This window comes from Xiphias gladius, chromosome 19, assembly GCF_016859285.1.
Source record: "Xiphias gladius isolate SHS-SW01 ecotype Sanya breed wild chromosome 19, ASM1685928v1, whole genome shotgun sequence".
Lineage (NCBI taxonomy): Eukaryota > Metazoa > Chordata > Actinopteri > Istiophoriformes > Xiphiidae > Xiphias > Xiphias gladius.
In genome coordinates this window covers 27,743,439-27,769,922 of record NC_053418.1, presented here as the reverse complement: position 1 = coordinate 27,769,922, position 26,484 = coordinate 27,743,439, and the positions used below count along the sequence as shown (strand labels likewise).

Sequence of the window (26,484 nt, the reverse complement as noted above, 5' to 3'; positions counted from 1 at the left end):
ATAATACTGTAATATGATAAATAAAATAATAATGAGATATTTATCCTGTTATGTCAAGGAAACTACCTTTATTTTCCCAGCTAACTTGTGATCTCAAGATAATGGTATTAACAAAATAATTGTAACCACAGCCACTCTCGGCTTAAAACAAAACCAATGAGATTAACCTTTATATCTTAATAAAGTTAATCGGTGGCCATAAAACAAAAAAATAACCAAACATAAATCAAACACAAATCATCATCTACAGTTAATCTGCATCTTTAACACCCATCTTTTGTCCTCAGCCAACTAAAACTTAAACTGTTTGATGAAATAATATGGTTTCTGGTCTCATTGTTACATACATTTTGGGCTCTTCATCCTCCTCTTCTACTTCTTAACAATTTAAATAACCAGTTCAAAGTCGTAGATTTTTTTGTACTCGTAGCTCATAGTACTTCTCCCCATATGGTTTCAAATTGGGTTACTTGTTTTCTTTTTAGTTACTATTTTTACATATTCAAATAATAATACATTACATTTTCTCCAAAATATTTCAGTCTCAACAAATGGCTTAAATAGTTTGTTTTGTTTTGTTATCTTCTGCTTAAGCCTTGATGCAATTTCAATGCAGCATAAAATATTTCAGAGATTCAAGTGTTCAAAATTGGACACATTGTTAGATTAAAGCAAATCCTTGAAGCATTAAAACAAGTTGAAATGGCCCAATGCTATTATATTTAAGAGACAAAATGAACTATTTTCTTTGTCCACTTGTTCCCTGTAATGTAATTGGACAATGCCTAATTTTATGAGTAATATTGTCTCTGTATATCTGCTGAAAAGAACTATGTAATTTGGTACTAAATTACTAAATTCATTTTGGTAACTAGAACCAGTAGTCAGAAACACTATACACAACAGGTACAAGGGTTTTTATTTGAGTTTTCAGGAAAGAACCAGGAAATTATATATAGTTTGTACATACTTTAGTTGCAGTATTTTATAGCTTTTATAAGCAGTTGTTGAAATATTTATGACTGGAAAAATCTGAGATCCATTTAAACGCTGGTCTAAATGAATTTGTGATATGATTTATCGTGGTTTCTGTAGGCTTCCTGTAATTTATAAGGACATGAAGACACATTATACATTTATGCATGTTCACCTGACTCTAGATTATTCAAGCAGTAATTGAAATTAAAGTGTACCAATTCAAAACTGTCTATATTTTACTTAAAATGAATACCTGATAATATAGCCTTTTCAAGGAAACATCCTAGGAAATCAGAAAATAAGCTTCTTTCCAAGGTTTTTTCTGGAATTACAAGACCACTGAAGACAGGAGAATCACAAATCTAGAATCTAAGAATCAGTCATAGTTTTAAACTTTAAAATGTTACACTGTTACTTTAGAACTCATATTTTTTTCTCAATGACTCATCATGATGAAGCATACCTTAACCTCTTGTCTCTGCCTATAGCTGTGAAGGAGGCGGCGGTCCAGAGGAGACACAACCTGTACAGGGACAGCATTGTCCTCAGCAACAGCGACCCCAGCCTGCAACTACTGGGAGAAAACCCCTCCATCGACTGGGCCAGGGAGCACGGAGGAGCCCAGGAGGATGTTGACAGGGCAGGGGAGGACGCTGAGGGTTACAGTGATAGTGAAGGTGGGGAATCCCAGAAGAAGAGGAGGATGAAGCAGGTTGTGTCCATGATCCAGGTGGAAGAATCCCCGGTCCTGCCCAACGACTCGTACATGGAGGTGCCCAGCAATGACGACATCCCGGAGAAGGATGAGGAGGAGGTGGAGAAGGATGGAGATGGCGAGGAGAACGTATATGGAAAAGCTTCTCCTGATCAAAATGGATCTGCAAGTCCCAAAGCTTCAGAGAACCCTCCAGGATTGTCAAATGGTTGTGCCTTGAAGGAAGAGGAAGCCAGACCAGAGGAGCAGGTTGAATCTTCTATAGAAAGTGCTTCAGCCTTAGAGGAGAAGGATAAGGGAGAGGACAGCCAGCCGGTGCTGGACAAACAACCACCCTCCAACCAGGAGGTGTCAAAGGAGGCGTTGCCCCCACCACCTCCTCCCAAGGAAATCCCATCTGGGGCTAAAGAGTCTGCTCCGGAGATGACAGCTGACTTCCCCCCACCTCCACATGACGACAGCGGTTTCCAGTCTCCCACCAGTGAAGGGGCAGGGGCGGGGGCTGGGGCGGAGGAGGAAGCAGTGGCCCCTTGCACATTGGCCCCTCCATCTGCAGAGGAACACCTTGAGGTGAAGGAGACAAGTACTGCCGTTGCACCAGATGCTGAGGCGAAAACCACTGACTCTGAGACCGGAGACCAGTGATGAAATGATTTCCACTTGTTTGACCTAAAGTGAAACCTGCCCTGTTTCCCCCTTTTTTTTGACAAACATTAAAAGATGCTCCATGCTGTTTAAACCATATTAGTTTTCAGTTTCCGCACGAGTTTCAGGCATGTAATCACTCAGCTGATTATTTTCATTGAGCAGGGCTCAGTTGCTGTTGTCTTTTCTTTTTATTATGTTTTTGTGTGTGTGTGTGTGTGTAATTTTTCACAATTTTTGGATCTGACAGAAAATCCTCAGAAAAGTCTGAGCTTTCAGTCCTCATAAGTTCCACACTTTATTTTCTCTACACCTGGAATAAATGTGAGCACAGTGGACAACCTCAAGTCCCTAATGGTTATAAACATGACAAGTTGCAAGAACGCCCGAGCTGAGATGCCTTTATTGAACTACATGTAAACTGATATAGCTCTGAAGTCTATCTTGTTTGACTACTGTGTGGCCTTTAGTAACATCAAACTATCTGAGTTTTTTATGACATATGTTGGTGTAAGTACAGTCTGTACAGTCTATTGGAAACTCACTAAGGTGATGAGCATCCTGAACCAAGAATGACAAAAAAAATCCAGGATACTCGTTAGTTATTATTAGACCTAATTAGCCAACAGATACTAATACTTTTTTTTTTTTTTTTTTTTTTTCCCCCCTTCAGACTTCAATCACAATTCATTAACTGTCTCGATTCTACACACTGACATAACTCAAGACTTGACAGTTTCTCTTGTTTTGGTGCAAGTAACACTATTTTATATGAGTTTATCCCTTAACAAAGATAGCTTATGTATATATATGCATCTATGACCAATCTGTCTTTTTACATAATTTTATATCATTTCATCAGTACCTCCACTGATCTCTCCACCCTATTTTATTTATTATTTTGCACCCCCCCTCTGTTTTGACCATTTTACTTTTAGATTTATTTTATTCATTTACAAATGACTGTTATTGATAATAAATCATTATCGATTAAATATGATCGTTTTGTCTTCATGGTCTTTGTTGTTACTACTCAGGGGATATTAGGTGTATGACTGTTTACAAAACCCATTTTGCTCAAATATGCATAGACACACACTACTCAGTTTGTGAAATGAGAGCCAGCTCACTCATCTCGAGTAGTTGACTGTGGGAGTCAGAATGTGAATATATTAGATTCATGGTATCAAGACTTCCATGTTTGTAAGCCATTTTAGGGTTGCACAAGTTTAGACTGTTATATGAATTTTTTTTTTTTTTTTTTTTTTTCCCCCAAATAAAACTAAATCATAAAATTAGGTTGAAACTGACTGAGTAGACATCACCAGTACACCCTAACTATCCAGGTTTTCAACACAAGGAAACGTCTTGACAACACCTTATCGATTTCCTGGGTATTTCTGGCCTTGCTCACAAAATATTTTGACTTGTCAAATGCATTATTAATAAAAATTACTGCATTCCACTTACAGACAGGTGAAAAAGGAAAAACCAACATAAAGTGTCTCAGTAAGGTGTAGGACTGCCACAAGTTTCCTGAACTCGAGGGATGGAACACCATTCTTCCAAAAGATATTCCTTTATTTGATGTTTTGATGGTTATTATGGTTCAGAGCGCTGCCTAACACGTCAGTCAAAAATTTCCCATAGGTGTTCAGTTGGGTTGAGATCTGCTGACCGTGAAGACCAGAGCATATGATTCACATCATTCTCATACTCATCCTACCATTCAGTGACCCCTGGTGTGCTATGGATGGCGCCATTGTCATCCTGGAAGAGACCACTTGCATCAGGATAGAAATGTTTCCTCATATGATAAAGCTGATCACTCAGAACAATTTATATTGATTTGCAGTGACCCTTCGCACTAATGGGACAAGTGGACCCAAACCATGCCAGCAAAATGCCCCCTACAGCATAACAGAGCCACCGGATCCCTTCACTGAAGAGGTCAAGCATCCAGGCCTGGACAATTCTCTTGGTGTGAGCCACACATGCACTCGCCCACTTTTGGAGAATATGGTGAAGGATGACTCATCTGACCATATCACTTTTTTCCACATTCTCTGTAACCAGTCCCTATGGTTTTTTACACCACCGAACTCTCAAATGTGAATTCATCTTTGTAATGAGGGGTTTATGCACTGCAACCCTACTGTAATATCCCTCGCTTTGAGGAGTTGGTCATAGCATGTGATGTTTTCAGTATGTTATTTAGAACTTTTTTTTTTTTTTTTTTTTTAATTTCAAAATAAAGTGAAAAGAAACTGCTACTTGTGGGGGACTGGTTCTTCATCTGACTGATGGACTGTCAGATGTAATCAGATCAGAAAGATGCAGACTTATCGAAACAGCTGTACGGCACCCTGCATTACATGAATATAGCCTAACGTATACAGCAGTGGTGGAGCAGTTTAGATCTATTACCTCATTAAAAGTAACGAATGAATGCAATGTCCAGGGTCTCAACTGCGAATTCTGAACCTACTCAGTGGTCGGGGCCACAGAGTCCTTTGAACTGTATCGTAAACCCAGGGCAAGACTACCACGGGAAACCTGCACTTTAAAGGCGGCTGTCTTTGCTCTTTGGCAGCACCTGAAGGCAGCACGGAGGGAGCGCAGCGTGTTGACGTCACAAACTTTCTTGCCTCTCTTTACGGGTCAGCAGAGGAAGCCGCGATCGGTCAGACACCGGGTCGCATCTGAGCAGCAGGTCTGCGGTGGGGAGCAGACACCCTTTGGCAAGCTCACCGGACGATCCTTGCTGCTTCCTGCAACGCCTCCTCAACTGCTTTGGTTTTCTTATTGTTGGCGTTCTCTATTTCGTTCTTCTGAGTCTTCTCCTCCCTGAGCACCAGGGGATGGGGGAATGATCAGCACAGACTACCCTGCACCGCCGCCGCCGCCTCCTCCTCCTCCTCTTCCTCCTGCTCCTCCTGCTCCTCCTTCGGTCGGTCTCCGTGTCCCCTGACAATCGTCGGAGCTCTGCCCAGGATGTGGGCCCCGCTGCCCGGCCAAGCTGCGGTGTTTGCGGCCCTCTTGGCGCTGAGCACCTGCTTGACAGGTAAGACCTGCTGCTCCCTGCTGTCATTCATCCACGGTCTGTTGTTGTAAAGCTGCAAAGGGCCTCCAGGACCATTTAATCCTTTGTAACAAGCACGGTACCCACTCCTCGGATGAAATTATGATGATGTGATTCTAATGTAGTCTGTTCCTTCAGCTCAGTGAGTGTATGATGGCCTTTTCATGCCTGATTGTATGTTTGCTATCTCTCTTGTTTTGAGTTCTGTAATTGTACAATATTTCAGTGGATCGTTTAATTTTTTTGCGTAGGTGATTAGGATGTGTCTAAATTTGTTGTAGGACGCAGAGCTGAAATAATTGGGCAGTAGATCAGTAGTCAGTTAACAGAAAATTATTATGATAATTGATACAATCTTTAGGATTGTTCAAGAAAAAAACAAACAAACAAAAAACGCAGTACCAGTTGTGAGGGTTTGCTGCTTTGGGTTTTGGACTGTTGGTCCAAATGAGCAGTGTGAAGACTTCATCTTGGGTTTTTGGACATTATAACAGACCAAACAATTAATCAGTTTATTGAGAAAAGAATTGGCATACTAATCAGAAATTTAGAAAAAAAAAGATCAATAGTTGCAGCCCTACTAGAATTATGTAATTATTTTTGAACAAAGGATGGAGGCTATAAAAAAATGCATATTGTGTAATCCATGTTCCCTTACAGTTAAGAACTGAGATGAGGAGAGATGCCTTTTTGCTTTTTTTTTTCTTCATTTTTGAGATCTAGTGTATTGGTACCCTCCAGTCTTAAAATGAGTGCGGAAAGGATTAGTCCATTAATTGATTATAGGTCAACAGAAAAAAAACAATTGATAATCATCCATTGAGTTTTTTCATCAACTTGATCTCATTCTCTGGTTCAATTTTCTCAAATGATTTATATCACTGTGAAATGAGAAACAAACATCTTTGGGTTTTGAACTGTTGGTCGTAAAAAAAAACACCTCATTTTAAAATTGCACTTTGTACTGTGGGAAATCTTACTGTACTTTATGACCTGTTATAGACTAAACAACGTATCACTTGATCAGAAAAATAATTGACACAATCAAAATCAGATTTATTCGTTCTGGCCATTGGTGACTCTCCAGCAATACAGATAATATACAGACAATGTAATTATCTTATAGTGACAGATTAATCTAAGACTGTAATTTAGCTTTTTAAAAAATGTTATCAATCAGCCAATTATTTTCTCGATTAATCAATTATTTGAGTAGTGTATAAAATGTTTAAATACTAAAACATATCTATTACAATTTTCATTAGCCCAAGGTGATGTCTACAAGTTGCTCGTTTTGTTTGATAATTTTCTGCTGATCGACTAATCAGTGAATCATTTCAGCTCTAGATTCATCTATATGGAAGTCATTATTAGTTTTATAGCCACGTTTACTCAATGATAAAATGCACATCATAAAACACAGTTGAAGATGACTGAGACTTGATAATGTCAGGATGAGCTGTATTATATTTACATTCAGCCCTGCTGCCGGCCTCTCTGTGCTGAATTTTGTGAATGTCTTTAAAGCTGTAGGCTAATAGTGTTTGCCCTAATGTTTATATCACAGCCAATAAGACTATAAGTATTATAGAGGACAGAAATATTAAAAGGCAGAATGCTACAGTCAGTTGTTTAGAGATATTTGAGTCCTAAAGACATCTAGGAATTTACTGGTGATTTTTAAATGCTTTTAGACATGCTTTTAAATCTGAGGCTGTATTGCTTGTCTGTTAGTGCAGTCGTGACCAGTCATATGCGCAGATTGGTGCCACGTTGGCTCGGGGCTTTTCCACCCAGTCGTACGTGAGTTGCTTCGTCTGGCCTGCGAGAGAGTACAATAGAAAAATCACATTAGGGAGTGAGGTGGGAAATGGATGATTCATTGCCAGAGAATTGGATGGAACAAGATGTTTTCAGGGTGTGTCAGTGGACATGCTGGTGGTGTCATAGCCTTACTTACCATAGCAGAGGTGTTGGCTGTGGTCTGGTTGTCCTCAGAAACACATTCCTGCTGTCAGAGCACAAGAGCTCTCTGTCACTGACCTGGAGGACCATTTAACATCACACAGTTTACTGTGACGTCCACACAAACCCCTTCATAATTTCAGTCAGCTTGTAAACAGCAGCACTAGAACATCACATCGTGATTTAAACACGCCTTCGCTTCTTTTGTTGTCTCTACAACAAAGCGAAGTGAGTGTACTCTCTGGAGGTCCCACCACAGCACGAAGACCATCACGTGACACAACTCTCCACTGAAACAAGGATTGTCACATTCTTCAATACAGGGTGACGCATCCAGATTATTAACTGACAGGCAAAGCTGAAATACAACCTCCCATCCCATGTGAAATTACACACAATAATACCACATATAAACAGAGCCAGACTAAAAAACATACTGCTGTTTCCATGGTCAAAAATGAACCTTTAAGCTTATCATAGTCTCTTTAAATTTTATTATTGAACCTAATTCACAAGTCAAGATGTAAAAGACTGTACACAACGAAGGGCATTTCAATTTTTTTTTAAATATGAAATGCAACATTTTTGATTCATGACAGGAAATTGTGTTGTAAAATCAAAGATAAAATCTAATAAACCAATGAAAAACAATGTAATAAAAGATATTTTCTATAAATAAAGGTTGTACAAATATAGGTATGGTTTAGAATATATATTAATATATATATTACCTGCCATCATATGGATTTATTTAATCGATAAATTGAGATTTACTTTGCAGGAGAACTTACCAAAGAGTTAATTTTAAAAAAGAACATAGCAAGTTTTACTGTATCAGTGGTCAGACAGAAACGTCCAGAGATAGAAAAAACTCCCAGATGATATATGATATTGAATAAAAGGCCGGTCTGATCCACTGATATCGGTCAGACGTGAGATTTCCCACCAGTGTGACTCAGTCCTCAGGACAGTGAGCCAGAGTCACGCACCTGTTGCAGTGTCTTATGGTGATCCGTCTCCCTGACAGCTGATCATCTGCGGTGTCCTGTCTTCTTACTTAGTGCAAGTTCTGCTCTTATCATGATGCATCACATTCACCTTGGAGAATTCTTTTCATCTGGCTGTCAGCCAAGATTTAGAATGTTACTGAATCGCTATGCTGTTCAGCTGTTCGATTCGATGTATGTAAGAATTCCAACAGCTGTCCGGTGCTCGTTCATTTATTGCAGTGATTTCCAAGCCTCTTGGTCTAGCAACCATTAGGTTGTTTTGGTCTTTTAAAAGCAGAGGTATTTGAGGACAGATTCATAGGAGCCTAACTGAAACCCTGTCAACTAGTATGAGATTTATGTATGTGCTCTGAACCTGCAGTAGAAAGGTCGGGCTACTTTTATGTGCCGAAGCTGTGAATATTTCATTCAGAAAACCTTATCTTTCAGACTTTTGCTTTGCAATGTGATGCAGATTTACTGTTGACGAGAACTCAGAGGAATTTTCACAGCTTTATGCTGCAGTGTTCATCTACACGACTGCCACAGTGAGCCAAGAAAGCCACACAGCCACTTATTTCTTCCTTGGATGGCACAAAGGTGCATTTATATTGTAATTTGTGCCGCCTTTACAGGCGGTCACCAAACACATGCAACTCAATCTCATTGAACAGTAAGAGGCAACATCTAGTGACGCGACCAGGTACCATAGCAAACTACAGTACATTTTCTGACAGTTAAACTGCACGTCCTCTTTTACTGTATTGTCGTTAACGTATTTTTAAAAATATTTTGGACTAGTATTATTCTATATTTTCCTTAGGTCAACAAATTGTATGAAATAACCCAAACCAACAATGTGTTAGTACATCTCTCAGTTCTTTCTGACCTTTGTGTCTCTCAGCCCCAAGTCCATCGGTTCCTAAAAAACACCTCACAAATATATAGTTTTATGTTTTAAAAGGCTCAGTCATTTCTTAAAACAGTTGGTCACTGTAGTTTTTAAATAAATGTTACCCAGACAGCAGGAAATTGTGCATTTGTTATAGACTATTTTCAGCACTGGATTAATCCACATCTGGTCCCCTTGTGAGTATTTGGGGCAGCAGCAGGTTGTTAGTATTTGGTGTAGGTGGGATCGAGTCAATTTACACTAAAGTATGGGTGTTCTAATGAAAGAACATGTCACCAGGTGCAATGGTTTGGCTCACTGTTTTTTAATAATTCTGTGGCAACCCTCTCTGTTTGGACAGTGGTCCTGTACCAACATCAGCGCATGTTGCGTGAATATTTTTACAAGAAATAGTTCCAAAAATAATCTGGCTAACTCTAATGAGGTACCCACAATCAACAGGTGGCCTGTGAAGGATATTGTGTCTATATTTTTCATCATGTAATGGCTATACTTACCATCAGGACAGTCTCTAAGATGAGTCTTGAACACTTGTCAAAGGAACCAGCTTTTTAAAAATTTTCAAGTGTTTAAGCCTTAATTTGGGGCAAAGTCACCAAACTTTTTAAGCAGTATTTACCAGATTTTACCGGTGATTCTATACATGCAGGTTTTATGTCCCGGTGACCATTGAAAGTGAAATTACGGCTCTCTCTCCATTCATTTAGATAGGGGTCTGGTCTTGTTAGACTGAAATAAATGCCCGGCTGCGTTGCCAAGATGGCTGCCGAGTGGCAAGACTTGCCCATAAGGACTTTGGTGCAACTCACAGTTTGAAAACCTCTGGCCTAAGTTAGCATAAAGACTGGAAGCAGGAGGAAACAGCTAGTCTTGTGTTCTCCAAAGTTTAAAAATATACCTTCCAACATCTCAAGAGCTCATTAATTAACATATGTATCTTGTTTCTTTAATTCGTAGACAAACAGAAATGTAAAAACATCACTTTAGGGGGGAGTTGCATACTAGAACTATTTCTTAGCAACCAATAGCCATGCATCTGTGTGGTTGCCAGGTTTGGCACCATAGTGGCTGTACAGAGATAAAAACCTGTGCTCATACAGCTGGAGACACTACACAGAACTGCTGGGCAGAGGGATATGCTGTTGTTTTTCAAAAAATAGTTCCAGAACCACCAATCCCTAAGACCACAATTATTGTTTGGGTGCGGATATAAAAAGGATACAACTTGCTCATTAGGGAGCTTTAGAGGTGTTGGGAGGTTTTCTGAAACTTTGACAGAGCCAGGCTAGCTTTTTCCTGCTGCTCCCAATGTTTATGCTAAGCTAGGTTAACCACATCCTGCCTCCTGCTCTGTGCTTAAAACACAGGCAGGAGATCGATATCCATTTCCTCATCTCACTCTTGGGAGGAAAGCGAATGAAGTGTATTTCCCATGGAGAACATTTCCTCTAATAAAACAGGAGGTTGATACACAGTAAAGCCTGGAGTTCTACACAACAGCTGCTCTGAACTTCACACACTGCTTAGTATGCACCTGGGGGGTGGATCAGTGTTATCAGCACACCTCTGCTGAACAGTGTGACTATCTCTCTCTCTTTTAGCTGTGATCCTCTCTCGCCCCGAGAGATCAGCTATAAGCCTGTGACTGACAATAATCCCAATGCTGGTCTGAACTCACAGAACATGGCTGTCAGTGCCAGGCTGTCCGTCTGTCTGTCCATATGTCCGTCCATATGTCCATCTAGTTTGGACAACATAGGGACATATGTCTATCCAAAAAAAAATGTGAACAGTGGTTACTTACAATATTATGGCAACAAATTGACATGAAATATCAGTAAAAATTAATCTAATTTATATATGTAATAAATCCAAATTTATTTGGCAGTGAAAATTTCTTTAGATTTACTAAATATGTGGCTAAAATTGGCTTTAGAATTACTAAACATTAGGCTAAAATGTATGTAGATTTACTAAATGTCCGGCCACAATTGATACAGGCAAGCCTAAAATACATTTTAATTGGTATCAAAGGAATTTAAATCTATTCGTAATTGAAAGAGAAAGCGGATGGTGGAAAAATGTCAGGGATTGAAAGGGTTTTTATACTGCATGTATACTAGGAGTGTAAAAATAGTTTTATTTGCAATCATGTAAATCTGTTGTTTTACATGATTGGCCAAATGAAAATGTAAGTTATTAAATCCAAGCATTATGCAACATTGTGAACAATCAGTAACAAGTCTCTGCCATCCAGCAAGGGTCCATTATCTTAAACAAGCTTAAGGTTGTGTACTTATGGAGACAGCCTTGAACAATCCAGATCTGAGAAAAGTTTCTGGAAGACTCCAAATATGGGCTTTTCCTTTTTGGGATAGGCTAAATCGTGTAGATTTTGATAGTGTGTACTGCGTGGTGCTGTGAAAAACTCCCTTCCTCAGCCTACTGAAACAAACAGATATGTTGTTAGATATAAACATCACATATATTCATTGTTTCGTTGATATTATGACTATACATTGTGACTATGGCAGTCATATTTTTTACTATATTTTAACCTAAAAAGACCTACAGATTCTCATGGACACAAAATACCTCACATTCTACCACAGTAATGATTGCTTGTTTACTTCTATGTATTTGCCTGGATTAGTCTCTATAAAGGGACTTGTGTATTCCTGGGTCTGACATCCACATGCCATGTCAGGTGAGTTAAGGAGAGGAAAAAGAGAACGTCCTTCATTTTTTTCAAAGTGGCATTAACTTACATCATGCTCTCTCCAGAGTTGATCTGGTGCTTCTTTTATGTCCTCCATCAAGCAATGTATGACAGTGTCTCTGGTGGTGTTAATGCTGGGGTTGCTTGGAATTTGAAATGGCACAAATAAACATAAAAGGTTCTATATGTAAATTTTCTTTGCCACCGAACGTGGTTTCTTTTCAGGAACGGGTGGTGGTGATGGTCGCTTGCCAGGAGATTCAGCTAGCCTTGTGTTTACAGTACAAGAGGTTCTAATATATAATGTATCCTTTTAGTAGAAAAACAAAAAAAACAACAACACTACAATGTCTTTGATTTGGGGAACAGACACAATACCAACTCTTACCAGTTTTATGTCCAAGTGGTTATAATGGAGCATGTGACAATCTTTAAAGTGCTGATGTGAGGTTAATAATGCGAACAGTAGCAGGAAATGAAATTTTTTTATGTGTAGCCATTTTTATGTGTTATTTGGTGCAAAACTGGAGAGCACTACAGGAGAAAAATCCTGTTATAATTGTAGTTGGATGATATGCACGCCACCTGTGTGGAGGTGCTAATGAGGTTTACAGACGGCCACTTTATCTCGGTACATGCATACTGTATTTCAGTATGCAAGCGCACTCTCACACAGACACAGAAGCACACACGTGCGAAAAGCCCCAGAATTCTGTGAGTACCGTATTTTTCCCCAAAATGGGAACAGATTGGGGTGAGAATTCCCAGGAAAAACTGAAATCTCAATACGTGGTATTCAGCTCTATCGTACAGTGTGCACACATGTTTGTAAGCTGGAAAGAAATTCATTTTATTCTTGTCATTCATGGTTTTCATTACCCTTTTGTTTTAATGTTTTAAATGTATAGCCCTTTAAACTGCATTTGTATGAAATTATGCCATGTGCAATACGCCATGAATTATGTGTAGTCAGGTCAACGGTCAGGGCCTCACAACCACCCACCATGCGACACCACTGGATCTCTGCAATTGCCTCTGTTGGGGGATCAGCTGTGTCAGTGTCAAGGCCGTGAGAACACACAGCATGCCCACTACCTGGCATTTTCATCTCAGTTAATGTCACAGCCACTTACTGATGGGAGCTGGTCCACTTCTGCTGAATGTCACTTCACCACAGCACAGCAGAGAAATAGGAAAAGCTCTGGATGATACATTTGTATTCAGGTGACCCCACACAGATTGGTTTGTCTGGAGCACTGCAACAAGACAGGTTTGAAATTAGGCATTGTAATGTTTAAACACTTAAAAGGTTAAGTAGCTGGCAGAGTACTGTAACTAGGATGATTCATTAAAATACATTTCATCATAACCATCCACTGACATTCAGTGGCCTGTTATTTGAAAAGATGAAGAGTAACTCAGATACGTTCCTGTAATGATCAGAGTGGTTTGACAGAAGCTTCAGTAAGGCTTTCTATTTCAGCATTTGAATTTACTTGCAGCCATCTATTTTAAGATCACTTCTTTTGAACCTCAACTTGAAGCCATTGATGGATGCAGCTACTGAATTTCACAAAATGTGAATCAGGAATAGAGAGCTGTGTTATTTGAATTTCTTGTACAATATTTGCATCTCTCTTTGTCTCATCCTGACCTAGTGGAAGGCAGAGACATTTTCTTAAGGTGACGCAGACCCCTTTCAACCCAGCCAACAGTCTTAATGTCACAGGTTGGAGATTTTTCACCTTGCTGAAGGGCATCAGAAAAAAATAAGCTTGTAATGGCCAAACAGACAAAAAGAGAACAAATCTGAAAAAAAAGAAAGTGTTCTTTTCTGGTCTGAATTTCAAAAAAAAAAAATAATACAATTCTAACAGAATTTATTCAGTGATTCAGATATATCTGGTTTTATGATCACTGATGGCTCTTTCCACCAGTTGGAAAAACAGTCAAGCCAATCAGAGCGGGATGGTAGACGGGACAGGACCAAAGCACTGAGTGTGCAGGAACTGAAATGACTCAGCAAGTTATGAAATAACATGAATGAAGCGTAACATCCAGCGGGAGTTATTGATAATGTTAGCAAGCTAATTCAACTAATTTCTACTGTTTTAGTGGAAAGTAGTTAGCCTAGATTGCTGGTTTTCTAACAGAAAGTACAGTACAGACCTAAGAGCGTGGAGGCTCCTCCCTAATGTTGAAGGTGGCAACTTTCATATTGTACATTTGATCCATTGTTAACATAAACATATCGACTAGTGCAGCTTTAGGCTCTAGAAAGAAACCTTTTAAAAAATAATATCCTGTGAAGATGTTTAAATTTCAGTTTAGACTGATGTATCATTCCAATATTCTTTTTTAATGTTAATGTAAATGTATTGGATGTTTATAAACCACCATTCCTTACAGGCCAAATGGAAGAGGTCAAATATGAGTTGAGACATGGAATATGTGCAACAGTATTGGTCGTAAAAAGCTTTGATCTGCGAAACCCTATCTAAAGCCTTCAAGGAGATGTAATTCAGTTTAATCAGGGTAATTCATCTAACTCACTTGGGATTAAGTCAGAGAAAAAAGAGAGAATGAACGTTTCATCTTCTCTGACCAAACACAGGATAAGAGTTTGCTAGGAAACTGTGACTTTAGAAGAAAGTGTATTTGACAGTGTGATAATGTCACTAGTGTTCTAGTGATATAAGCCTAATAATACATGCTCCGATGTACTTTACAACCTTTTTCAAAATAGCCTAGATAAAGCTACGTTACCGACAGTTTTATCTGAATGTGGAAGTATTCAAAGCAGTGCAGCTGAAAGAGTGATGAATTCATTGGAGAGTTTTACAGTACAGGGTGTTCTGTTATGTAGGTTGTATTTGCAACACAAAACAGTACAAAATCGTCTATTTAGGTTATTTAAGTGCTTGCACTAGATTTGTTCCTATGTGAACATGTCAGACTGAATAATGAAGTTAAAGTGAAATTATATTGATTATTGTATCAAAACTAGTATCAACATACCTTCTTTTCACCCAAATTATATTAGTGTTTTCTCATGGTGGAGATATTTGCAAATGTTACTCCCTTCTATTTCAATTTCTTAAATGTTGAGTTCAGGTCGGTACTTCCACGTCTGCAGTAAATGGATGCAAAGTATTCTTTCATTATGCTCACTGAGCTGTTTTCTAAGTCTTTAGACATCTATATGTTTCAGCTCTTTCTTGTCTTTGAATTTGGTTGTGGAACTGAACTGACTGAGTGCAGTCAGATGCACTTCATCTCAGACCCACAGGGTCGGAGAGCTGAGAGAAACGGGAGCAGGTTATCCCAGTGCATTCTGCTCTCCACCATCCAGTTGTAAAGCTTTGCATAGATTAGCCGCTGCTGTTGTAGTCTCCAAGGTTAGGCCATTGTGTATATGTATGAGGGGTACAGTTTGATAGCTGCTTCAGCCATGGCGTTACTGATAGTGCAGCAAGGACCATCACATAAACAGGTGCACCCACATTAGTGTATTAAGTAAGTAGTAGTAAGTCTTAAAAAGAAAATGCAAAAATGTATGTGCTTTTTTTGAAAATATGTCAAACTCTAAAAAATTAGTCTGTCAATATCTGTGTATGATGGGGAGCTTTGCACTCTGCAAATGAAATGTTGCTTGGGTAGCATATTATGCTGCAGCGAAGAGTTAAAGTCTTCTGAAATTACATAGAAATTTGCACTTTACCTGTTTTCAGTATTTAGAATTGCAGTTAGCATTGACAGTCTGAAAGGAACATATTAATAATAGCCATCTTTTACATGCATTTGTCATCCTTGCCTTTTTCTACTCAATACACCAGCCTCAGACAATCCTTCCATCCTTGACTTGTGAATTCATGCAGTGACTCACCCCTTGATGATGTCACACCTCCTCAGTTGCCATGGAAGTCGTCATGGCAACCAGTGTCCAGGTTCCAGTAGCAGAGACAGGAGCGATTCTAACAAGGAAGCCGAAGGGGTTAATATTGATAGTTGGGTCTAATTATTTCCCCCGTGACATCTGGAGCACTTCCAGAGGGTCTGCAGGATGATGAGTCCAGCTGTATTTTGCTCTTCCGACTGGTGTTGTGCTCAGATGGCTTCTGTCAACCAAGAAAACACTATGAGAATTGTTTTCTTGGTTAAAAGGATGCAGTATCACACTGAAACAACAAGTGCAATAGATACTTTCTGTGGGGGAGAATATACAGCAATGCTCGACTTCTCAGTGAGAGTGTTGTAGGGGTGTAATGGAGGATAAATCCAATTAACCCCTTTAATCCCTTCACCCTTTAAAATTGATATCTTCTCTTCAAAGAAATCTTTTGTGATTTAATTAACTGTATACATCAAAGTATTAAAGTGATGTAACAAGGATGAGAAGATTATAATGTATGATGTACACTCACAGAGCACTTTATTAGGAACACCTGTACACCTGATTATTCAGGCAAATATCCGATCAGCCAACATGTGGCAATAGAGCAATGCATAAAATCCTGCAGATACAGGTCAGGAGCTACAGTTAATGGTCATGTCAAACAACAGAATGGGGGGAAATTTTGATGTCAGTGTCTTTGATTGCGTTATGATTTTTGGTGCTGGTTTGAGTATTTCTGAAACTGCTAATCTCCTGGGATTTTCTTGCACAACAGTCTCTAGAGGTTTCACTCAGAATGGTAATGGTATAAATACGATAGCAGAAATATAAAACGGACAATTTGTGGTTTTAGGGGGCGTTAAAAGTTGGCACTTAATGTTAATAAGTGAGCTTTAGAGGTGTTAGTAAGTGTATTTTGTTCAATTTAGGCTGAGCCAGGCTAGCTTTTCCCCCCTGATTCCAGCATTTATGCTAAACTAGCCTAGCCACATCCTGACTCCACCTGTGTACTGTACTGTAGAAGGCGAACAAGCACATTTCCCAAAATGTTGAACTATACCTGTAAGGGAATATACAGAAGTTGCATGTTGGATATCCATGGGCAGGCAAAAAGCTGTCTCCACATATGTCTTTGTCTTAACTGTGGATACTTTTAATGCTGTAGTGCTCTATGACCTGATGCAAAAGTTGGGAGTAAACCATATACTGTCTTCATATACTGTTAGTTTGAGCCTTTTTTTTTTTTTTTTTAACATTCTCCCTCCATAAAGGTGTGTTTATACTGTAACCCGCCTGATAAGTTGTCTTAGCTCTTTATTCACCTGCTAACCCATAAACCCCCCAGGAATATCCTTTCCCACCCATACATTGTCATATATAACACCACACAAGCAGTGTTGGCCTGCCCCCACAACAAAACAATATCACAGCAGCAGACCAGAACAGTTCAGGCTTCCCACTCTCATCTGCTCTCAAGTTACAGGGACATTTTCCAGGCTGGCATTTTCCTTGAAACACCTTGTAATAAAGTTTAGCTATCATCTCCGACCTTCAGGTACACCAGTTTTGCTCAGTTTTGAGTAGTCTGCTTTGACTTTGATGTCCTTCAATAACAGGATTTCCAGTTTTGATTTTGTAGTTTATTGTACATGTATGGACAGGAAACAGTTCCCTGCTCCTGTTGCGTTGACGTTTTTAATAAAGCTATCATTAATTGCTTCGTTAGAGATAATGCTACATTAATTGTTTCTGTTTCTGAAGATAAATCAGTTCTTATCAAAGCAACATACATTTAACACAAACTGTGCTCCATTGAAATAACTTCTGAAAGCTGAAAAATAAATGGAATCAAGTGTTTTTTCTGCATCAGCATGACTGTAATGGCAGTATATTAACGACTGAGCCCTTATACATGGAAACCAACAGTTGAAACTGAAAGTCAAAAGAAAAAAAGTGGATCCAAGTAAAAAAATTAACGCCTCTGTTGTGATAGTCCATGTTCTTTATACTTATCCACATTGTATAGGAATTATGGCTATCTTGTTTGAAGACATTAAACTATCTTCAGTGATTTTTAGCTTAGATGCTGGGAAAGCGTTTGATAGAATAAATAAGTTATCTGTGGGACATATGCTTGAGAAAATGGGATTTCATTCAGATTTTGTTAATAGGGTTAAAGTAATGTACTTTAGACCACTGTCAAAGCTTTGAGTAAATGGGCATATTTTTGAAAAATTTAAATTGAAAAGGGGGAGAAGACAAGGGTGCCCGCTATCCCCATCATTATTTGCAACTAGCATAGAGCTGCTAGCAGAAATGATAAGTGAGAATCCTAGAATGTATGGAATATCAGATAGAGGAGGATCACATAATAATAATATCTCTGTACACGGATGATGACATTCTGTATATTAGTGACCCTCTAACCTCTATCCCAGCCCATTTGAATTGTTAGAAGGATTTTGGGACAGTATCAGGTTATAAAATGAATGAATCCAAACTGAATGCTGGTGGGTAAATGGCCGTTTCAAATGGTTAAAGAGGTTTCATTTAATTGGTCAACACAATGATTTCGGTATCTAGGCATTATGATTACCCCAAAAACATCACGGTTGTACAAAGCTTATTATGGTAGATTAATTGCTCAAATTAGATCAGATTTGTCACGATGGGAAATTCTCCCACTCTCATTATTTGGTAGAATTGAAATGGTTAGGATGAATATACTTCTATGGCAGAAGAGGAAACTGCTAGTTTACCCAGTTTACAATTTCACTTGAAATTTTAAAATCATTTAAACAATTACAAGATAAATTTGGCTTATGCTTCAAAGATTTATACAGATTTTTACAATTGAGAAATTATTTAATGTCATACAGGGAACGGAACATCCTTAAGTGACCACCCACTCCCATAGAATTTTTTTTCTAAAAATTATTATGAAACATAAGAGTAGTACAAAAATTGTGTCACAAATATATAAATGTTTAAAATCACACATGTCAGGGAATAATCTGGATATCAAAGAAAAGTGGGAGCTGGAGATGAATGTTATTATCAAAGATGAAACATGTGGTGAAGTGTGTGAAGGGAAACATAAAGTAACTAATAGCCCACTATGGAAAGAATTCAACTGGAAATTAAGGATGAGGTATGTTAGAACTCCTTTCATTGTATCAAAATATAATAGAAGTAAAATAAATTTTTGCAGGAGGGACTGTAAACAAGTAGGAGATCACACACGTTTTTTTGGGATTGTCCAAAATTGAAAAATTACTAGGAAGGGATTCATAGAAATCCTTACCGTTTTGAACATTGATTCACCACTAGAGCCATTGTATTATAGGAACAATCCCTGGGGGAACTAGGGAAAAGAGAGAAACTTACTTGCTACAAAAAATTTTATGAAATTTGTATGTATTTTTCGTTTTTAAAAATGTAATAAAAAGATTTTGGGTTGTTGTATTGAAAATGAAAATTATGAAAATAAAAAATCGGACTCATGTTATTTCAAAATGTGTCTTTTTCCACAGGATCTCATCTTTGCCCCCGGAGTTTAGACTGTGCCCGGGCAAGACGACACTTCTGCCAGCCAGGAAGCTCACATTGTGGCCCATGCCTGCGCCCTCTGGTGGAGAACTCCCATGGCCAATGTGTGATCAAGAGGAGGCATGCTCCTCATTCTGCACAGTTCATTAGAGGTAGGTGGTAGGTCCTCACCATGACTAGATATGCGGTACCAGTTCAACTTTTCCAGAGTTACACAACAACATGGATATACTGCTTCAAAACAATTATCCCATTTAGAAAATGTAATGGTAATCAGCCTGTTAGATTTTTCATATCATCAATCTGATTTCACAGGTTGTTTGTAAAATTTTCAGAATCAGCTTTGCTGACCAATGGTTTCGCACTCAGGGAATTTGACTTTGGGTTTGAGTGGCTATGAATGTGTGTAAAATCAGTGGAGGTGCCCCTTAATTATGGCCAAAAGCACAGACAAGTGCGTAATTTGTAGCCAAAGCACCTGGGAAATAAATACAAGAAGTATTCATGTGACTAGAGAGCACAAATGGAACAACAACCATATGAAGAGTCAGCAGAGTGCCTCTGAATATTGGGTGTGATTGCAGTATGCCAAGTAATTGATCAGTGTTCCTACCCCTCTGTGTGCTTCCTCTAAACGAGTCATGTATTTTACCAAATTTCAGAGACTTCAGAGACTCTCAGTGGGTGTATTGGTAGCTTCCAGCTTCCATTTAACTTGGTCAGTAGTGTGAGTCATGGCCAATTTCCAAAGCTTTGTGAATTTCTGCCTTCGTTTCCTGCTCTTCCAGTGCTGTTGAGAAGTGAAAATAGGCCACTGAAGGTGCTGTGTATCAGGGCGAAGTGCTGCTTTGTCTAAATCACAGGGAATATTTCCACGAAAAATTAAGCAAGAGGGAATCACCCCAGAGGGAATGACTGAAAAAAAGAATTTTACTATGAGGAACTAAGATAAAGCTGTAAACATCACATTTTGTCCAGTCATCATATCCTTAATTCATGTTGTATGATAGATATAATACTACACTGGTTCTCTATGTAGTCCCGCTGACAGTGATTAGGGAATAGCATAAATTAGTTCCCAGGAAGTTACATTTAAAAATAATAAGAGAAGAACTGACCGACTGAAATTACTGAAAATAACTTACTTTCAACTTAGAAATGAAAGACAAAAAAGGCTAACTGAGAGAATGTTCAACTAGCTGTAGCCATTACCACGTTTCTTTACCTAATCTCAGTTGATTAGGGCGAATGTTGTGTCTGCGAAAAACTGAAGTCCAGAAGTTTCAAGGGTCAGATAGTGCCGTTGGTGACCAGAAAAGCCTTTGTGTTCCTCTGACTAAGATTTCGACTCCTCTGCTGCTTGTTTTCATCTCTCGCATCAGGGTTAAAACTTGGTTTTAGGGTTCAGGGTGGAATTAGGATATGTTAGGTTTCGGGTTAGTTTTGATGGTTGAGGTTACGGTAAGGGGCTAGGGAATGCATTATGCCAGTGAGTGTCCTCACAAAGATAGAAGCACAAGTGTGTGTGTGTGTGTGTGTGTGTGTGTGTGTGTGTGTGTGTGTGTGTGTGTGTGTGTGTGTGTGTGTGTGTGTGTGTGTGTGTGTGTGTGTGGGCCCATGTCGTTCTTAGAGTCCTGTATTTTAGGTCAGTTTACAGTGCCATAGTTTTAAAGGTGTGAGAAATAAGGACTTTGTGGCAGAAATCTCATAGGATTTAGGTTTGTTAGTTGAATTTTCTTTACAATTTTGTGAAAGCCAATTAAGTTTTTCATAAGTTAATAAACTACATCTTCACCTGAATTGCTAAGACAATTTGAATATAATCTACACAGATTTAAGTAGCTATAGTGTAATTCATTTATAGTGTAAACAACATAAAAGTATTGTTTTGGTATCAGTAGTGAAACTCAGATATCATATTGGCACAAGTATCAAAAAATTTCAAAATATACCTAGCCCTAACTAATCTTTTGACTTATCAGAGTACAAAAAGCACAGGTGTAAGTAACATTAATGATCGCACAGTTCCATTAGACAGATACATTCATTTTTTGGCTACTTGGGGTAATGAGTACCAAGATTATCATTTAACAGGAATCATGTTTGTTTCCATCTGATGACTGGAAATCCATTATTCATTATTTTATGTTCACCAGCTGGTCTCCAACTTTGTCTGTCAGCTGTTTGGTGTGGAGAAGGTAGTGGACAGTGGGTTTTTCACAGATTTTTGATGAAAACAGCTGCTGCTGCTGTTGGAAAACAGGTTGATCAGGGTGCAGTGTGATGGGGGCACAGGTATTTCTACCTGCTAGACATTCCTCCCTGACACTCCTCCGATGGTGCCATTGGGACAGCTGCAGGGTCGTCAGCTGGGAGCCACCCTTCACTAACATTTTGTTTTAATCCTAATCCTGGAAAATCTCAAACCTAGTTGAGCAGCGGTAGCAACATCTCCCTACCGCTCTCTGCAGCTGACCCTAGGATCCATGATTCCCCCACGCCTTGCCCTTCCTTCTGCCAAAGCCAGAAGCTACCTTGCTCTGCTTTCTTAGCCAGGTCCTTAAGGACTTTCTTGAGCCTGGAGCCAGTAATTCCAAGAGACTTCAGGAACAGCTGAGTGGATGTTCCGATGAAGCCTCTGCCGTGGGTCAGTTCTTCCTCGCAACCAGAGGGAATGTGTTCTGGGAGTCAGACAGTCGGCTAGGTACAAGAAGGGAAAACAGTGCACATTTTCACACAGACTCTCCAGGAAGCCGTTCATAGTCTTACCCACAGTTTGTCATGTGAAAAGTCCCACAAATAGTTGTGTAACAAATGAAAAAAGTGAAGTAGAGAGAGAAGTTCGGTCCTTTGTTCATGCCTCACCTCTGCACTAATGAACTGCATGAAATGGGTGTGAATCTGGGATTGTTGGTTTCGGAAAGTTACAGAAATGGTCGGGTACAGACCCCCTTATGCAATGTCGGAAGGGTGTTGGTTTATGAAGCTATATGAAGCTCTCTAACAGCATCTCTGTTAAGCGAGCTTAACACAGATGTTGTTTGTGGAAAGAAATGTTCCTGTTCGCCTCCATTGTTCATAGGTGGAGGCAGAAATCTCAGAGACGTAATGTATATCTAAAAACCTAACAAACTAAACCAAAACTATCTACATGCCTAGATACCACTAATGGTAAGGGAGAAAGTACGGTGTCTGTAATTTGGGTGAACTGACCCTTTATATAAAAAAAAGGTAGACTTTAAAAAAAAAAAAAACATGTTTTCCATCCATTACCAGTAAAAGCATGATGTTGTATTCAGGCTGAATGTCCAACATACTGATGATAGTATTTGAGGCAGCATACAGACAATATATTGGCTTTCTTTCCCTTCCCAGCTCCTCGTCCTCTCTCTCCTCCCTGTTGCTGCAGTGACGCTTTTCATTCACGATTCTGAGGAGGATCCCTTCCGCCAACCCCCTTGTGCCCGTCTCTCTATTTTTCTTCTCTCTCTGTTTTTTCCCTGTCCTTATTGCCGTTCGCCCCCACCCTGAGCAGCTGGGCATGACAGTCGAGCACTAAGCCATCCACCCACACACAGTAACGCGCACACACAGGGTGCACCGCATCTTTTTGCCCACTCACACCAAATGGTACTATGATATATAAAAATACACAGGCGAAAAAAATTTGACACATCTACGTCTCCATCCAGCCTCTACTCACAAATACACACATATTCATCCTCCCACACTACATACCACAGGCAGCGTGACAATGCTCTGCAGTGCAGCACAGGATCACAGGAAGTGGATGGGCATGACTAGTGGTTCACTCATCAAGAATCAAGACTGCAGGATTTTGTTTTGCTTTGCTTTGCTTTGCTTTGCTTTGCTTTGCTTTTGTGCCAAATGGGGCAGTGTTATCTTTTTCTTTTTCAATCCATTGACTTGACCCTCCACAGTATTCCCTAATGGGTAGGACAAGTGACTCTAGCTTCCAGCAGCAGTACAGTGGGGCTGATATCAGCTCATCTGCATGGCTCAGATGATTTTTTTTAAGAAGAAAAAGCATTCTGAATGCCAGTCTCACACATTTTAAGCAGTTCGTCTGGGTTGACCTCAGAGCTGCCTGGAGTTAGACTTAAGTCACAAAAATGAAGGCATGAGAGTTTGCTTGACTTTCAGCAAAAACTGTCTAGTGTCAGGGTTTGACCTGGTAAAGTTGAGCAATGCAAATACGTTAGACAGCTTCAGGCAGGCCTTGCATAGCCACACAGCTTGAATATTTAATTATTCAATCTATGCATTGAAAGGACTTGGTGTCAGTTATGTAAAAACACAATTTACAGTTTTGACAGTAAAATGCTCGAATTCAGTGTCATTTTAATGGCCTGGATGCACAGAACTGAAAGACCTGCATCTTGACTCGCAGTTTTCTTATAAAGACTCCAGATTTGATTTTATACTTACTTTAACATAAACTTGGCTTGCACTTGCCCCAAAGGATGTAAAAATGGCTCAGGTTGGCCCGCTGGTCAACTTTTCTGTTGATAATGTCCTCTGTGGTTCTGGTCTGAGAAAATTACCCTGATGAGATCATCGCCTCTGACCTTTTAACAGAAAGTCTGTGTTGCAAACTCAGGGTGTGGAGAAAAACATGGGCGTTTTCTCAGGCATGCACATTCTAACAAAAGATGCTACTGACTTGCATTATGGGAAAAAGAGGACATTTTTGGAGTCTGACCCGCACTACAGTTAGGATATCTCGGATCAACTCTGCTTGGATTTGACCATTCTTTTTTAAATCTGTCTCTTGTGACTCCTCCAACTTTATGGAAGTGCATTACTAAACCACTGGAATGCTTCTTAAAGTTACTATTTTACACTAAATACTAGACTAGATTTTGACAAACATAGGTTTTTTCAGGCTGATATCAGTACCAGTTTTTTGTGGATTCATATGTCTCTCACGAGTCTCCTTTACCTTTGTGGAAGTGCTATACTAAACCACTGGAGTACCCCTTTAAATAATGATGGTGTCTGGTGGCTGGTTCATAACTTTAGTAGATGCTGGTCTACTATGAGTGACCTCATTCACTGCCTTCACCAGCTTTAGCTGGGCTGGTTTTGAACAGGATTCCAGCAACTCTAAAGCTAAATGTTACAGTAAGTGTGTCGTTAAGTCTGACAATTTTATGTAGGAGATTTACATGACATTCAGTGCATAAACATGCTGTTGATGTAGTAGTAACAATTTTTACATTTTTTTATTTCCATATGAAGTTAATAGGTGATAGAAAATGATACAGCTTGTGCAGCTTCACTCGCCTATAATTTTTCCAAAATATATAGAGCTACATTGGCTGTGATTGACTTAGTGTTTCATGAGAGGCAGTGATGGATTCTGGTTTTGTGTTCCTCCAGGTAAGATGAGCACTTACCCTGAGCTGGATGAGGAGATCAACTTCCTGTCTGCCATCATCAGTGAACAGAGAACTAAGTCCAGGCTGCCAGGTAGTGGATACGCTACTGTTTTACCCAAATTTGTATTTACCACTACATCCCTGCTGATGTAATGGTTCAAAACTTTTCATTCCTTATCTCAGCTCCACCCTCCCAGGATGTTTCTAAACCCAAATCCAAGCAGCTCAGTCAGCCCAGCAACACCCAAAGAGCATCTATCACAGAGCAGCCCACGAGCCAGAGTGTCCCGTTCACAAGAATGGATCCACCCACCAACACCACAAACCACACTCCGACTTTGCTCGGCAATCCCATCATCCTCCCCTACTCCTCTAATGACCACGTCTTCATCAGTAAGTCTTTTCTGTTTTAACTACGACCTCATTTCTTTCTGGAGTTATATTACTTGAGCTTAAAGAAGAACCGTAACTGTTGTTCTGACCTGAGTGCTGTTGCAGGGGAGATTTGGTTTGATAGCCATATTTACAGGTAACACATTTATTAAAAACACAAAAATTCATTCCAATGGCAGCAATGTTCAGGAAGTTTCCATGATTATTTGGTGGTGTAAACTTTGGCTGAAACAGCTTTAGAGACTGCTTAAGTTCAGTTCACTTCACATCTTTAATGTCCTGTGAGATTACTTTTTTTGGGGCAAGGCAGCATAAAATCTAAACCATGAAGTGAGATACTAAGACAAGTGAAGGAAAAGTACTTGGACTATACAAGCAATACAGAATACAACAGAAAAACTGCAGAACTGAAGTGCCAGATCTGAAACAGTCCTGAAGTAAAGCCACCCTGTGGTTTACCTGAAGAGACCCTAATAGAGCAGCAGCATGATGTGCAACAAAACATTCTCCAGCCACCTGGGTTATAGACAGACAGAAGATCATCAGTTTCTCACTAGTTTACTATCTAGTAAAGTAATTGTCATCTAATAGCATAAACAGTATCTTTTACATAGGCTACTGATTTCCTAAAATATTTTCTCCTGCAGTGTATATGCAGTACTGCTTGGCCAGAGCTTATACTGAGCTTGCTTGGAAGCATTCAGATCCACTATGGTATTAAACTTATTGAAACACAGACCTAGGGGTATGTTTTCAATCTAGGTCTCAGGTTGAGTGTTGATTCCTAAGAACCGAATTGGATCTCTGAAGGCCTCTAGTGCTAAGCTGTGCAGGAAACCAAGAAGCATTTTCTGGTGTATTAAAACTAAAGAGCCAAAATGATCCAGATTTGCTGTTATAGATTCAGCCCTCTGTGATTTTCCAGCTAAAAATCTCACCAAAAAAGTTGCAGCTCACCGCTGATCTTACTCCCCACCTTGACAATGCTGTCCAGTTGATTCCTGTTTCACACACTTATATTCCTATACCAAGAAATCAGTGAGATAGTCAGGCCTGACTAGATTATAAACAGAGGAATTTTAGGTCTTGATTGCATAAAGTCTGAATGTTCACTGGGACAACAGCCAGTCGTGGAAGAAGTATTCAGATCATATCCTTAAGTAAAAGTACCAATACAGCAATGTAAAAATACTCCATTACAAGTACAAGTCCTACATGAAAAATCCTACTGAAGTAAAA

The 26,484-nt window shown here is 39.3% G+C and overlaps 2 protein-coding genes across 4 annotated transcripts in view; both read left to right on the top strand.

Annotated features, from left to right (window-relative positions):
• Nucleotides 1-3,338, top strand: part of niban2b (niban apoptosis regulator 2b) — a 46,538-nt gene extending 43,200 nt beyond the window's left edge. For both annotated transcript variants that reach the window (XM_040154909.1, XM_040154908.1), the window contains one exon: nucleotides 1,467-3,338. In XM_040154909.1, the coding sequence (XP_040010843.1) occupies nucleotides 1,467-2,338 (872 nt within the window). In that variant the 3' untranslated portion in view covers nucleotides 2,339-3,338. The remainder of the gene's footprint in view (nucleotides 1-1,466) is intronic.
• A 1,639-nt stretch (nucleotides 3,339-4,977) lies between these two features.
• npdc1b (neural proliferation, differentiation and control, 1b) overlaps nucleotides 4,978-26,484 on the top strand; it is a 29,073-nt gene continuing 7,566 nt past the window's right edge. The window contains exons 1-4 of one of the 2 annotated variants that reach the window (XM_040156347.1): nucleotides 4,978-5,402; nucleotides 19,435-19,602; nucleotides 24,854-24,943; nucleotides 25,036-25,245. In XM_040156347.1, coding sequence (XP_040012281.1) covers nucleotides 5,333-5,402; nucleotides 19,435-19,602; nucleotides 24,854-24,943; nucleotides 25,036-25,245 — 538 coding nt within the window. In that variant the 5' untranslated portion in view covers nucleotides 4,978-5,332. The remainder of the gene's footprint in view (nucleotides 5,403-19,434; nucleotides 19,603-24,853; nucleotides 24,944-25,035; nucleotides 25,246-26,484) is intronic. The other variant, XM_040156348.1, reaches the window with a different exon arrangement.